Source organism: Mchenga conophoros, linkage group LG11, assembly GCF_057382185.1.
Source record: "Mchenga conophoros isolate Kocher_MC1m ecotype Shallow Benthic linkage group LG11, M_conophoros_male_GT1.1, whole genome shotgun sequence".
Classification (NCBI taxonomy): Eukaryota; Metazoa; Chordata; class Actinopteri; order Cichliformes; family Cichlidae; genus Mchenga; species Mchenga conophoros.
The window spans coordinates 4073418-4090174 of record NC_140536.1 but is presented as its reverse complement, the minus strand read 5'-3'; the positions used below and the strand labels follow the sequence as shown (position 1 = coordinate 4090174).

Below are 16757 nucleotides of genomic sequence, written 5' to 3'. Positions count from 1 at the left end.
AGTGGCAACACACACATTTGAGTATAAAGCCACTGGTAGCAGGTACACAATTTTATAAACGGCTCAAATACATCATCCAATGATTTTTGCTATTATAAATCAATCCACATTGGCTATTAAAAAAAATCTGTACATCAATGGAGCATGTTGCCATGTCTCTGCTGTAAAGATTGATAGGCTTGCCATCTTATGACCTTATTTCAAGCTGTAGGAACAATGTAAAGGCAGATATACGGCAGAATAGAGCATTTTATAGGAATCTAAGCAATGGATGAAGTGTATAAGTCTATAACATCACAGAGTTGAGTTGTACACAGGCAATGAGAAAGACATTTCCACTAAAGGTCTAGAGTTAGCCACTCCAAATTGCTGCGAGCCATATGGAAGGGAGAGGGGGCCACAACTGTGGAATAAGCAAACATGAAGTAGCAATGTGATACAACGTCCTGACATGCTATAGTTACCCAAAATTCATGTTAAAGACTAAATATTAATTAGGAACATGAATAACATGAAGCAATGTTAAGATACTATCATTTGGTGATGTGATTTCCATTTGACCTGAATAAATAAAGTCCTTGTGTTCTTGTGTTTTCTTTGCCTTCAAATGGTTTCTTTACAGAAAGTGAGTCATTGCTCTATTTACAGTTGTACTCACTATAAATTTCTACCTTTAACATAAGCAGGAGTCTTTCCTTGCAGTTCTGTTGCTTGAATCAGTGCAGTCGAGACCTGCCTTGAGTCGCAAAGTACTATTCTATGAGAATTTGGCTGGTAACAGTTTAAGCAGCCCTACTTCAGCTATCTCTACAACACAGACATAGGCACGTTGGATATACTGAGCTGTTGTTTCTTCAAATTTCAATCAGTTGTAGAATGTTTTCATACTAGGACAGATATGAGCATTACTTTGACACGCAAAACCTTATTTTTAATCCATCGACTACATTGGTATTGTACAATTATGGATGCTACTGCTAACTGCGGATGCTGCAAGTATGTTGTATGTGCCCTTATGTTTTTTTGCATTCTTTATAGTAAGAACTATCCCATATTCAGCAACAGTCACATCGCTGGTTCTCGACAGAGATCAGAAAATAACTCTAGTAGGAATTTTTCTCTTATGATTCCATCTGTACATGGTTTACATCTACAAATACATCATACAACCCATGTGTACTTTGTCACCTACTGTCAGTTCTCGGAGTGCATTTCATTTTAAACTAGAAGAAGACCAAAGTGGAAATAAATTACGTTCTTTCGTTTGATTCAGGTTATTGTTTCCTCCCCAGTTGTGTGCAGCTGACACTTCAGCAACCATCAGGCAGGATGTCATATGGTTCCATTGACAGCGGCTCCTTTGGCAGTCGTAACCCATTTGGAGGTCCTATGAGGCAGGGCTACCAGCCAGTAGGTAAGAACAGAAAAATGCTATTTTACGATGCCATTTAAGATATTCTACATGTACATGTTCATAACAATATGGCGATGGTTTAATTTGTCGTAAACCTAAAGTTTAATGCTTTATGTTATTAGACAGGAAGGGTCTTGACAATTATTGAAAGAAGTAATAAATAAATAAATAAATACTCAGTGGTGCCATTGCTTTTTTGTAAATCATCAGGTTACAATTTTTATCATTTTAATTAATTTGAATACATGTCCAGGATACCGCTGCAGGTATTTTAGCATGTAGGTGGCATTTACCAAAAAGCCCTGCTTGAACAGCAGGGCTTTTTGAAGAATTGTTACTGAGTGTAACAATTCTTCAAATCTATAGTTGAGTTCAATACCTTGTTCTTGGGCCAAAGTTTCAGTTTACAGATCAGTGATTCCTGAGATTAGGGACAAAAAAGGTTTTAATTTTCTAAAATATATTTTTTGATTTTTCAAAAACATATTTACATATAATTGTTACACAAAGTTTTGGCTGTCTCACCATGTTTTGGTACAATCTCCCAGGTGTAACATTTTTTAATAATTTGTGTTTTTCCTGGAGAAGTGCAAGGTTTTTGTCAACACCGTCAGACACAAAGAAATGCAAAAATATATATTTTAAATTAAGTTGTTTCAGCTCTTTTGACTATTAGCAGCTTCTCTATTCTATTGTTTATGCACATATGTTTTCAAAGTAATTATACCACATTTAAAATTAAGATTGTTTTGGCTTTTTATTATTAGAGTTACAGTCATACATATTTTCAGAAGCTTGTATTTAATCTGTATAAGAAACAGTCATATTAAGCAGCAAATTACACATTTATTGAGAAAATTACGTATTTTTATTGGAAGATCATGAGAGAGGAAACTATATGGTTCTCCAAAAGAGAAAAATAAACAAAAACTCTATATTATGGAGTTGACAAGGTCTGACGGTGGTGACACTCTAGTACATAGGTGTCAAACTCTGGCCCGCGAAGCCACACCAAATTACTATCAGAGCTGGTCTACTGGTATTATACAGCTAATATATATATTGTTTAGTATTAAGCTTTGCTTGTTCCATATTCAGTTTTTCACCAAAACGTGTTTGAGTCCATAAGAAAAGATTCATTCTTATATCTGGAGGAATAAATATATTTCAATAAATATTAAGGTTAGCCTGCGAGTTTGTTCCAGTTTTGAATTTTGGCCCACTGTGTATTTGAGTTTGACACCCCTGCTCTAGTAGAAAACAAGATATTATTTCTTTCAAAATGACAATTAAACCTTAACAACCTTTGTAATATCACAAGACACATCATAACAATTCTGTTTTTGCACATGTCAAGTTCTACATCTTAATAGTTCACCAGCAAGTAGCTGCCTACTACTCCTTGATTCCTAAAGTTCTCTGTGGTTGTGTGTTTAGACCCTGCTGGACTTTCTCTCCTTTTGTCTCTCTGTGCTTGTTTCCAAAACCTTCTCTTCTGACTTTTTTCTCTTCCTTTCAGATCACTGGTGTTCTTTATTTTTCCCTCTTTCACTCTATATCTTTCCCTTTCCTTTATGAGAAACTCTTTCTTCAACTCAGGCTGGCTGTTAATTTTTTCTCTCCTTTTTTGATCATCCCTGTTCCTTCTCCTTCGTTGCTCTACTGACAGGTTCCCCTTTGCTATTCTAGCCTGAAATGTACCATTTTGTAATTACTATAATTTTTCTGAACCTTATGCTTTTTCACAGATTAAGGATGAATATTCACAACACAATTATGCATTAAGCAATAGAAATGCTATCCGGCCATTAAGTTTGATGTCATTAGCCATTTCCAGGTCCAAACTCTGCTGCAGGATCCCAAAGTCAAAGGAACTCTGCAGCATCACTGAGAGTTACAAACTGTCTAAATTCTTTCATCTTTAATAAAATGATCAGTGCGGCTGCTTTACCAGGTGTAACATCCAGGCATCCATGAAAACAGAATATATGACATTTAACAGAGTTAAAGTTAGATTGCTTGTTTCCACCTAAACATGATGACTATCACAACGTTTCCCAACCAGAAGCCGTGGGTGGATAAAACCATCCACGACGCTCTGAGATCCCGCACCGCTGCCTACAACACGGGACTCATGACGGGGGACATGGACCCGTACAAAGCCGCGTCATATAACGTGCGGAGGGCGGTGAAAGAGGCGAAGCAGTGCTACGGGAGGAAACTAGAGTCACAACTCCAACAGAGTGACTCTAGGAGCCTGTGGCGGGGACTAAGGACAATAACGGACTATAAAGCACCAACAACCGGTATGACGAACGCGGCCGTGACTCTGGCAGACGAGCTGAACACTTTCTATGCTCGCTTCAAGGCTGCAGCTAAGGACTCCAACAATGCTAGTGTTAGCGGCGCTAACGGCTGCAGACAGGAAGATACTGCCAGCACCGGAAACGTGCTCGTCATCTCCGAGCATGAAGTAAGGAGAGCCTTCAAGAGAGTGAACACCAGGAAAGCAGCAGGACCAGACGGCATCCCAGGTCGTATCCTAAGAGACTGCGCATACCAGCTAGCTCCTGTGTTCACTGAGATATTCAACATCTCTCTATCTCAGTCGGTGATCCCCACATGCTTCAAAGAGTCCATCATTGTTCCTGTCCCGAAGAAACCCCACCCTGCTTCTCTCAATGACTATCGCCCTGTAGCCCTCACCTCAGTAGTGATGAAGTGCTTTGAACGCCTGGTCAGAGACTTCATCATTTCTTCACTACCAGACACACTGGACCCACTACAGTTCGCTTACCGTCCAAATCGTTCCACAGACGATGCCATCTCTCATCTCCTCCACACATCACTCACTCACTTGGACACTAGAAGGGGGAATTATGTTAAAATGCTCTTCATAGACTACAGCTCTGCATTTAACACCATAATTCCCTCCACACTCACCACCAAGCTGGAGCATCTGGGACTCAGCTCATCTATGTGTCTGTGGATCTCCAACTTCCTAACTGGCAGACCACAGGCAGTAAGGATGGGCGGACATGTCTCAGCCTCCACCACTCTCAGCACTGGAGCCCCCCAGGGGTGTGTTCTGAGCCCCCTGCTGTACTCTTTGTACACATATGACTGTGTGGCCACTACCAGCTCCACCACCATCATCAAGTTTGCTGACGACACCGTCGTGGTGGGCCTGATCTCTGATAACAACGAGACGGCCTACCTGAAGGAGATTAGGAATCTGGAGAACTGGTGCCAGAGGAACAACCTCCTTCTAAATGTCAGTAAGACAAAGGAGCTGATAGTGGACTTCAGCACTAAGCAGGAGAGGAACTACCAGACCCCTGTCATCAACGAGTGCCCAGTGGAGAGAGTGGACAGCTTCAAATACCTCGGAGTTCACATCACGCAGGACCTGTCATGGTCCTGTCACATCAACACCGTGGTGAAAAAGGCCCGTCAGCGTCTCTACCACCTCAGACGCTTGAGAGACTTCCAACTGCCCTCCAAGGTGCTCAGGAACTTTTACTCCTGCACCATAGAGAGCATCCTGACGGGAAACATCTTAACCTGGTTCGGGAACAGCACCATGCAGGACAGACGAGCTCTACAGAGGGTTGTGCGGTCAGCTGAGCGCACCATCCGCTCCGAGCTCCCTGACCTGCACTCAATCTACAGCAGGCGGTGCTGGACCAAGGCCAGGAAGATCGTGAAGGACCTCAGCCATCCCAACAACAGACTGTTCTCTCTGTTGAGGTCAGGAAAGCGATTCCGCTCCCTGAAGACCAACACAGAGAGACTGAGGAGGAGCTTCTTCCCGCAGGCGATACGGTCTCTCAATCACACCACCACACAGTACTGACCCACACATACAGTTCTTACACACACTGGACATTCTGGACATTGTTTCACTTCATTACTTAAATCACGCTGCTGTTATTGTGTATATGCTGCTGTTATTGTGTATATATTTATTTATATTTCTTCATACATTCTTATATAGTTCTATATTGTGTATTTTGTTGTACAGTTATTTTATTTTCAACTTTAATTTATATATTTTATCTTATTCTCCCAGTTAAATTTACCCTTCATTCTAATTTGTGTTGTACAGTTATTTCATTTTTAACCTTAATTTATATTTTATTCCTTCCTAGTTAAATTTACCCTTTTTAATTTTTCATATTTATTTCCTATCTTATTCATAGCCTTTTCCTTTTTTGTTTTCTTTAGGTCACGAGCAGTTGTCCAAGCATTTCACTACATATCGTACTGTGTATGACTGTGTACGTGACAAATAAAATTTGAATTTGAATTTGATAAACACAGTGAAGCTGGAGGATGAATGCTAACTGTTTTCCACTTGATAAAGGTTAACGTGAGGGTTCCCGATGGTTAGGCCAACAGTGATCACTGGCTGTTTTTAGGGGCTTGTTCAGATGTAATAGAACAAGATAAAAAGCATTAAAACATTTTAACAGCACAACAGGCTTAATAAACACAGAGTAGTTTGGGCCCGGAAGCAGGATTCATACATCATCACTTAAAGAACAGCTCTCGGGGCACAGCTAGCTCAGTAGATGCCACATGATCGAAAGGTTGGGCGTTCAAATCCAACGAACAGCGGCTATCCTGGATTGGTAGCTGCCCACTGCATCACTGAGTGAATGGGTTAAATGCAGAGGACTAAGCATTTTCCTACAGGATTAATAAAGCATACATAAACAATGAGATTCAAGATAAGGCAAATTTGATAATATTTGACACATCTGTGAAGCAGAAATATCAGTAAAATACACAAGAAGTAATATGACCGAAATATTAGTAAAAATAACGTGAATAGGACACTTTTGTGACATTTGTCAACACCATTAGAAAAAGGGTCAACACCGTCAGACAAAAATCCTGATGGTGTTGACAAAATACCCTACTTTCTCTCATAACACATGTTTTTCTGACAGAAGCCATCTTGTTTTTCATCATTTGCTTATGGCCTCTACAATGTACCTAAATTAAGCTCTTTTTACAAAAAAGAAAAATTAAATAGTTTTATCAGAAAGGTGTGCAATAAATGAAATAAAAACAAACAAATTATCACAGCAGTGACCTCATGGCATGTGTATCAAACAGGAAGTGGTAAAGGGGTCCTCAGAGTGTAAGCTACCCACAATAATTCCTGATTTTTTGTACTTTTAAAACAATCTGATGGTGTTGACAAAAGCTCTGGACACGATTTTAATCACTTAAAAATATTTAAAAATAAAATTTCAATTGCATATTTTGATATTATAAAAGTAATGTAAAATTAAACATCATGGCTCTCGTCACTAAGTATTTAAGTCAATACCTTATAATTTTTTTTTCTGTATTTTAATATTATCACACCTGCTTCTGGACAATGGATTTTTAAGGTACTGGTAATGTATTGTACCATTTAAAATAAATCTATATGTATAAAAAATGGGTTAACACGTATGCATATTTTTAACCACAAAATTGGGTTTTATCTCCCGGACATGTTTTGTCCCTTATCTCAAGAATCACTGAGTTGATTTAAAATTTGAATGCTGAATGGGGGGAAAAAATGCACTTGTTAATATTTTATTACAAGGCTCATCATCTGTTTAATGATAAGCAAAAAATAAACCACCCATTATATTGTTCCATTATTGTATTACAGCAGTCCCCAACCTTTTTTGCGCCACGGACCGGTTTATGCCCGACAATATTTTCATGGACCGGCCTTTAACGTGTCGCGGATAAATACAACAAAATAAAACTAGTACCGGTACTGTCACGGTCCGGGGCAGCGGCCGTGTGGAGAGTGGAAGGAGGACTCAAAACGCAGCACTTATTCAGGTGTGAGGGTGATTTATTGATAATATCAAATATAAAGTGGGGATGGTAAAACAGAACTAAGGATGAACTAACTGGGAGAAACTACACAAAGAAATAGCAAACCTGAGCATGAAGGGAGAACAGCAGGGAGAACAGCAGGGAGAGCACGCAGGGGATTACACCAGGTATGAACACAGACGACGCGACCAGGAGCAGAGGAAATCACACACTATAAGTACACGAAGAGACACTGGGAAATCACACACAGGTGGGGGAAACAGCTGGACCTGATTAACCTGACGAGACAGGGGAACACTAACACCAGGGACCAACAGAGGGAGCACAAACCCAGAACCCAGTGTCTAAAATCCCAAACACAAACCATCCCAAAACAGCCATGAATAATAATGAAAGTAATAACAATAAGGGACACAAACACAAAGTCACTCAGTCATGGCCGCAGGACCATGACAGTACCCCCCCCTCAAGGGCCGGCCCCTGACAGCCACAAAAACACACCACCAGACCCGGGCGGGTGGCAGGGGGCCCAGGACGGAGGGACCGGGCCATGACCAAAACGAAGGCCCCAGAGTCCCAAACAAACGTTCACAAAACTCACAGGGGAGCAGAGTCCGAAGCACAGTTCAGGCGGCCGGCCACGAAGAAGGCCGTAGAGGCGCACAAAAGGTTCAGGAGGCCGGCCGTGCGGAAGGCAACGGCGGCCGCTCAGGCGAAGAGGGTCCGGGGGCCGGCCGTGCGGAAGGCAACGGCGGCCAGTCAGGCAACGGCGCCCGGCCAGTAGCCCGGCCAGCGGTCCAGAAAACGGCCGTTTAGCTCCAGACCCAAACGAGGCTGGGCCAGGCGAGGCTGAGGGCACGGAAGCCGGGACCGCAGCAGGCGGAGATGATGATGCAGACACGAAGGCTGGACCAGACAATGATGCAGACACGAAGGCCGGACCAGACGATGATGCAGACACGAAGGCCGGACCAGACGAGGATGCAGACACGAAGGCTGGACCAGACGAGGATGCAGACACGAAGGCTGGACCAGGCGAGGATGCAGACACGAAGGCTGGACCAGGCGAGGCTGATGAGGATGCAGACACGAAGGCTGGACCAGGCGAGGCTGATGAGGATGCAGACACGAAGGCTGGACCAGGCGATGCTGAAGCAGAAGCCGAAGCCGGACCAGGCGATGCTGAAGCAGTAGCCGAAGCCGGGCCAGGCGTGGATGAAGCTGGAGATGAAACCGGGCCAGGCGTGGATGAAACCGGGCCAGGCGTGGATGAAGCCGGGCCAGGCGAGGATGAAGCCGGACCAGGCGATGAAGAAGCTGTAGCTGAAGCCGGGCCGGGCGAGGACGAAGCTGTAGCTGAAGCTGGGCCAGGCAAAGCTGACGCTGTAGCTGAAGCTGGGCCAGGTGAGGATGAAGCTGGACCAGAATCAGGCGAGGATGAAGCCGAGGATGAAGCCGGGCCAGGCGTGGATGCAGACACGAAGGCTGGACCAGACGAGGATGCAGACACGAAGGCTGGACCAGGCGAGGATGCAGACACGAAGGCTGGACCAGGCGAGGCTGATGAGAATGCAGACACGAAGGCTGGACCAGGCGATGCTGAAGCAGAAGCCGAAGCCGGACCAGGCGATGCTGAAGCAGTAGCCGAAGCCGGACCAGGCGTGGATGAAGCTGGAGATGAAACCGGGCCAGGCGTGGATGAAACCGGGCCAGGCGTGGATGAAGCCGGGCCAGGCGTGGATGAAGCCGGGCCAGGCGAGGATGAAGCCGGGCCAGGCGAGGATGAAGCCGGACCAGGCGATGAAGAAGCTGTAGCTGAAGCTGGGCCAGGCGAAGCTGACGCTGTAGCTGAAGCTGGGCCAGGTGAGGATGAAGCTGGACCAGAATCAGGCGAGGATGAAGCCGAGGATGAAGCCGGGCCAGGCGTGGATGAAACCGGGCCAGGCGTGGATGAAACCGGACCAGGCAAGGATGTGGATGAAGCCGGGCCAGGCGAGGATGTGGATGAAGCCGGACCAGGCGTGGATGAAGCCGGGCCAGGCGAGGATGAAGCCGGGCCAGGCGTGGATGAAGCCGGGCCAGGCGAGGCTGCGTCCTCAGGCTGAGGCGTGGTAGTAGCAGGTGGTAGCGCTGCAGGTGGTGGTACTGCAGGAGGCGGCGCTGCAGCCACGGGTGGAGAAGCAGCCACAGGTGGAGAAGCAGCCACAGGTGGAGAAGCAGCCACAGGAGGCCGGACGGGCTCCTCGGGCCCCCCAGCCGACGTGGCAGTCAGTGTGGCATGAGGCTGGACGGGCTCCTCGGGCCCCCCAGCTAGCGAAGCAGGAGGCTGGACGGGCTCCTCGGGCCCCCCAGCGAAAACAGCCGCAGAACCAGTGGGCACCGGGGCCCCCGGCACACATGAAACAAAACCAGTAGGCACGTGGGCCTCTGGCACGTATGAAACAAAACCAGTAGGCACGTGGGCCTCTGGCACGTATGAAACAAAAGCAGTAGGCACGTGGGCCTCCGGCACACATAAGGAGGGCTGCAGCTGCGCAGAGCACTGACCCTGCTCAGGCAGTGACAGCCCGGTGCAGTTCACAGCTGGCATCTTGGCCTCCAGGGGTCCAGAGTAAGCTGAGGGCAGTAACCCAGCCTCTGGGGAAGCCCCGGAGTGAGCAATAGTCTCTAATGTAGCCAGCTTTTGAGGAACAGGTCCGTAGTGAAACAGTTTGTCTCCCTGCTCAGAAACAGCGGTGGAAAAACAGTGCGAAAATTGTGGCTCAGCCATTACCGGAACTGTGGGCTGTAGCGATGCTAGCGGTGGTGGTGGCTGAGTGGCTAACCGGAGCGGCGGCAGAACGGGTAATTGAGCCCTTAGGGAGGCTAACGGTTGAGCCACAGACCTGAGAGCTTGTGGCCGGACACAGAACTGAGCCGGAGAATGGTGATAAAGTCCTGGCTCAGAAGGAGCGGCAGAGAAACAGTCTCTCGGTTTTACAGAGGGTTTGTAGACGCCCACTTGCGAAGGATCCGTTACCACGAAGGTAGGTAAGCTATCTACACTGTCTCTCATCCCGCTCTGAATAGCCCCAGAAAACAGAGTCCTGGAATCTGGGGAAGCCAGAACATGTCGCTCGCTCACCGCCTCAGGCTGCTCGAAAGTAAAAGCAGACGGGGGGTGAAGTCCGAGGTCCAAAAGGAGGAACTCCCGCTCCCACGAACAAAGCGAGCCCAGAAGCCATGGGAGACCGGTCACCAGACGCTGTAGCCGCCTCTCTATAGCGCGCTGGGACGTGCCACCCGGGTTTTCCAGCCACCGGTCGATGAGCTCCTGTGTGGCATCGATGAGATTTTCCCGTAGCTCCCTGGATGGGTTAAGCGCTGCTGGGTCCATGTTGTGGTCACGTCGTACTGTCACGGTCCGGGGCAGCGGCCGTGTGGAGAGTGGAAGGAGGACTCAAAACGCAGCACTTATTCAGGTGTGAGGGTGATTTATTGATAATATCAAATATAAAGTGGGGATGGTAAAACAGAACTAAGGATGAACTAACTGGGAGAAACTACACAAAGAAATAGCAAACCTGAGCATGAAGGGAGAACAGCAGGGAGAACAGCAGGGAGAGCACGCAGGGGATTACACCAGGTATGAACACAGACAACGCGACCAGGAGCAGAGGAAATCACACACAGGTGGGGGAAACAGCTGGACCTGATTAACCTGACGAGACAGGGGAACACTAACACCAGGGACCAACAGAGGGAGCACAAACCCAGAACCCAGTGTCTAAAATCCCAAACACAAACCATCCCAAAACAGCCATGAATAATAATGAAAGTAATAACAATAAGGGACACAAACACAAAGTCACTCAGTCATGGCCGCAGAAAATTTATTCATAACACACGTGAAAAGGCCCAGGAAAACCGAGTAAATGATAAAAACGATAACAAAATAACGCTGAAAACCGATAAAAACCCTGAAAACTATACATTTCACACCTGAGCCTCAACTCTCGCGGCCCGGTACCAAACGACTCACGGTCCAGTACCAGTCCGAGGCCCGGGGGTTGGGGACCGCTGTTGTATTATATTTGCATTTCGTTCTTTACCTGAAAAACCTTTTTCCATCTTTCAGTTTTCATCAGACTAGCATGCTTAATCAACAGCTCTACATGGCTCACCATATGGAAAGATGAAATTTCAGAATGGCAAACATTTCCATTTTCAAATTTCCAGGTAGAATAGCTTTCTGTGAGTAAGGCCTTATAACACATGACATTTTGTTACAAACCGTGATGGCTTTATATTGCGATGCCACCGTCAGGTCGTTCTAAACTAGGTGTGGGCAACATCTGTGTCACACTAAGAGAATTTGTTTTCTTTCTTTTATTTAACTTTATTACATTTGTGGAACTTCTGTTTGGTGAACTTGAAATTGCTTACTTGAAGCAGTCTATTTAAATGTCATTATGTCTGATTTTGAAATATCCACAGTGGAGTTCAGATGTTCATCCATCAGTTGGGATCTCTAAGGTGTTGTAGTTTATCACAGAGAAGCTTTATTCACCTATAAAAATCTGATGGGCTGTGTCTTGCAGCAGCACCACAGACGCTTTAAAAGAATTTGACTCACGATGAATATATAAAGCTGTCGTTATTTGTTTTTTGGGCAGTTTGCTTTGTTTTCCTTTTATGACATTGCAGGTCAGGTTGAAACACCTGAGAGGAAAAGTCAGTGTGTTGCCCAAACCTACTGTGTCTTATCCTGCTTACTGTAGCCTTTGGGTCTGATAGCTTTTAGAGCAGTGTAAAAATTGTGAAAAAAGTAAAATAACTAAGTTTTAGGGTATAATAAACCCAATAATTTAAGCTGACAAAATAACCCATTACTATTTTTACGTGAAAATCATGTAATTTCACATTACATCTATACCATTACAGTATAAATCACCTTAAAGCAACTGCTATCGTACACACACACACACACACACACACACATATATATATATATATATAAGAGCCTTCATCAGGAACTCAATGGGGATGTGGCGTACAACACTAGAGGCCAACTCCAAGCCCATAGCACAAGTCACCATCAAGTGCGGGATCTACCAAGGAGATGCTCTGTCCCCACTGCTGTTCTGCATAGGCCTGAACCCCCTCAGTGAGATCATTAACAAGGCTGGCTACGGATACCGACTACGGAACGGAGCAGTTGTCAGCCACCTCCTGTACATGGATGACATCAAGCTGTATGCCAAGAGTGAACGAGACATCGATTCACTGATCCACACTACCAGGCTATACAGCAATGACATTGGAATGTCGTTCGGACTGGAGAAGTGTAGTCGGATGGTAACAAAGAGAGGGAAGGTAGTCAGAACTGAGGGGATTGAACTACCAGAAGGCAACATTGCAGACATAGAGGACAGTTACAAGTACCTGGGGATCCCGCAGGCGAATGGGAACCATGAAGAGGCCGCTAGAAAAGCTGCAACCACCAAGTACCTGCAGAGGGTCAGGCAAGTCCTGAGGAGTCAGCTGAATGGTAAGAACAAGATCCGGGCCATCAACACGTACGCCCTGCCCGTGATCAGGTACCCTGCTGGGGTAATAGGCTGGCCAAAGGAGGAGATAGAAGCCACTGACATAAAGACAAGAAAGCTCCTTACCATGCATGGAGGGTTTCACCCCAAGTCCAGCACCCTGAGGCTGTACGCTAAGCGGAAGGAAGGGGGCCGGGGACTGGTGAGTGTCAGCACCACAGTCCAAGATGAGACAACGAACATCCAAGAATACATTGGGAAGATGGCCCCAACTGACCAAGTGCTCAGTGAATACCTCAGGCAGCAGAAACCCAAGAAAGAGGAGGGAGACGAGGAACCATCATGGAAGGACAGGCCCCTGCACGGTATGTACCACCGGCAGATAGAGGAGGTGGCTGATATCCAGAAATCCTACCAGTGGCTGGACAAAGCTGGACTGAAAGACAGCACAGAGGCACTAATCATGGCAGCACAAGAACAAGCTCTGAGCACAAGATCCATAGAGGCTGGGGTCTATCACACCAGGCAAGACCCCAGGTGCAGGCTGTGTAAAGATGCCCCAGAGACAATCCAGCACATAACAGCAGGGTGCAAGATGCTAGCAGGCAAGGCATACATGGAACGCCATAACCAAGTGGCCGGCATAGTGTACAGGAACATCTGTGCCGAGTATAACCTGGAAGTCCCGAGGTCAAAATGGGAGATGCCCCCAAGGGTGGTGGAGAATGACCGAGCTAAGATCCTGTGGGACTTCCAGATACAGACGGACAAAATGGTGGTGGCTAACCAACCGGACATAGTGGTGGTAGACAAACAGAAGAAGACGGCCGTAGTGATCGATGTAGCGGTTCCGAATGACAGCAATATCAGGAAGAAGGAACACGAGAAGCTGGAGAAATACCAAGGGCTCAGAGAAGAGCTCGAGAGGATGTGGAGGGTGAAGGTAACGGTGGTCCCCGTGGTAATCGGAGCACTAGGTGCGGTGACTCCCAAGCTAGGCGAGTGGCTCCAGCAGATCCCGGGAACAACATCGGAGATCTCTGTCCAGAAGAGCGCAGTCCTGGGAACAGCTAAGATACTGCGCAGGACCCTCAAGCTCCCAGGCCTCTGGTAGAGGACCCGAGCTTGAAGGATAAACCGCCCGCAGGGGCGTGCTGGGTGTGTTTTATATATACATACATACACGTATGGGTTCTCAGGCCTCAGACAGTTAAATTAGGATTAATAAATGACATCTGGCTGTAGGAAACACAGAAGACATATTAGAAGGTCTGCTGAAAAATGAAAATCAGACCACAAGGATAAGAATCTTTTATGTTAAACTGACAGTAAAAAGCAGAAGTGCTCACTGTAAGGCATGCTATTAAAATCACTTGCATGTCAACACTGTGGCTTTATGAAAGTTTGCATGAATTTTAGAAGTCACCCACGTTCCTACTCATAAAAGCAGGTAATCAGAGTCAGGTGTTGCAGTCATCACAACACATTTGTTATTCATAAAGAAATGAATAATTCAAGCAATCAACTCTACATGTACATGAGTAAAAACACACACAAATACGACTGCATGAGAAAAAAAACACAAGTAAATGGCTGTATGAAGTATGATTGGCAATTTTTTGGTTTGACGATAAATAAATCTGTAAGAACTCTCCAGTTCATCCTTTTATATACATTTATGTATGTTTGTTGATATTATGATGGAAAAATGTATCCCTTTTAGAGGCAGATATGCAAATCAAAGGAATGGAAACCACTTTTCCATACAGCCATGATACCCACCCACTTATCTTTGTTCTCTGTTGCATTTTTAGCTATGCAGGCTGTGTAGCCTTAATGACAATCAGTAGACCAGTCCATTACTCATGAAAATTTCTCATTACCTTTGGCAGGATTGCAGTTATATTCTTAAGGGTTGACCATCCTTTGATAATTCAGTCAGCCAACTTTTGTGATCCCTTCATGTTTCCTGTTGGACCACAATGTAGAGCCACAGTGTAAGATCACTAGTTCACAAGCGTAATAATAATTAAGGACTGGGCGTGGAAGAAGGGCCATAACAGCCAGCACTACTTGTTCTTCTTTGGTCTTCTTGTAGTTCTATAAAGCTGTGAGGCCCTGCTTCCAGGTTTGGATAAAACCCAAAAGTAGTGATCTCAGTCCTGCCACTTTCAAATAAATCTTTCCAGTTTGTGAAGTGCCACTCCAGTTTGTGAGAATCGGGTCCTCTGTGTGTAGGAGACACTCTACTTTAGTTGTGTTTTCACTTTTTGACATACTCTGTTTTACTTTAGAGGGCTGTCTAGATGATGTGTAAAAAATTCAATGAACATGGCCACTATTAGTGAATTAGTGAATCTAATATCGGCTGCTCTGTTTGCACTTTGGCACAATCACCTCTGTTGGATATTGCCTAGAAATTATCTGCATTGTTATGCATATGTGAAAGGTTTATGCTTTAAATATTGCAGAGAGGAAAGTCTTGACTAATCTGAGGTTTTCTTCTTGAATATTGCTAAAGTTGATTTTAAAGATTACAGAGTTTGGTGGCTACTAGCATTCAATTTTGTCAGAAAAATAATTATGCCATTAAAGGCTATTAAAATATGCTACTGCTCTGCAAGGTGCTTCACTGCAGGGTTTATGTAATGATTAACTTCTAAAATGATTATTTTTCAAGGTAAAATTATATTTCCATGTTAGTTTGAAGCTATATAGTTTGCTCATAATGCACATAAATATTGTGGCTGTTAACCATGTAAAGCTTGACTATTGTTTTGACTTTAATTGTTTCCGTCTGAAAAAAGTTGCTAAAAGCATGTGTGCAGCAGTGTGTTTCAGGTGACCACAGTAATTTATGAAAAGTAAACCCTCCAATTACTGAGCAGAAAATGTAGTGCAAGACACTGCTGTTAGTGCAGAGCTTTATGAATAAAGCCTCCGGTCTGTTCTTCTGTAGAATGTTCCCAATTTAGCCAGTCAGCAAGAGAATGAATATGTACTTATATATGCACTTTGTACTGTGCATTAATAGCAGTCTGTACAAATGTGTGTTCACACCTATGATGTTTGACACTCCAGCAGAGTAGATGACACAAGTCATAATGCTGCAGTTCAGCTACTCAGTGAAGCAGCAAGGGAAGATGTGTCAGAGAAAAAACAAACATCGCATATGCTTTTTGTCTGTTTACTGCAGAATACTGTACTCGTGTGCATGCCTTTCATTCACTCTGACAGTCAGCCACTCTCTTCCAGTCTTCTCTATTGTGGACAGACAGATGGGAGCCTCAGTCACCAGAAGGGGGGTCTTTGATCACACTGAAGCCTGGGTACATTATGAGGGATATGTGTAGTGGCGGCAGTGGTGGTGTAGAGGTGGTAAAGTGAGGGGGGTGGGGATTGTGAGCAGCAGAGCAGGAGCCTGTCAGATTTGCCGTCTGTTGCTCAGGCTGATCTGAAGGGGAGCTCAGGAAATGATCAAAGCGCAGGTTAAGTCTCTAATAGAGCTGTCATTTAGGCTAATCTCTCCTCTCCCTCCCCTGGCAAAAGCTTTCAACCCTCCACCATGATCTCTGCAAGGCAACGCAGCCAAGTGTCTCATTCAGAATGACAGGACATTAATATTAACACATATTGACATTCCATATGTACATTTTAATAATTGCTGCCTTGGAAAAAGCCTGAGATGACACACTATAGACTCCTTTTCACAGCCTGCACCAGCACCACACTTGTGCAAATGTCTTGTTAACATCCTGTAGGAACAACTGGAGCAGATGTTGAAGGTAAGGTCCAAAGTGGCCCCAGTAATAACAGGAATGGCTCCAGCAGATTCCAGGGACACCATCAGAGGAACAGTTAAGATCCAATGCACAATCCTCGAGCACCCAGGCTAATCCCTTGAAAGCAGTACAAATGATGTCTTGCTAAAATCTCTGGAACATTTATTCTCTTATCATGCACCA

General features: G+C 45.2%; 1 protein-coding gene across 4 annotated transcripts in view; it reads left to right on the top strand.

The window, feature by feature from the left end:
- tsnare1 (T-SNARE Domain Containing 1) overlaps positions 1 to 16757 on the top strand; it is a 314760-nt gene that overhangs the window by 55158 nt on the left and 242845 nt on the right. For all 4 annotated transcript variants that reach the window (XM_085290554.1, XM_085290558.1, XM_085290555.1 and 1 more), the window contains exon 2: positions 1293 to 1414. In XM_085290554.1, coding sequence (XP_085146680.1) covers positions 1330 to 1414 — 85 coding nt within the window. In that variant the 5' untranslated portion in view covers positions 1293 to 1329. The remainder of the gene's footprint in view (positions 1 to 1292; positions 1415 to 16757) is intronic.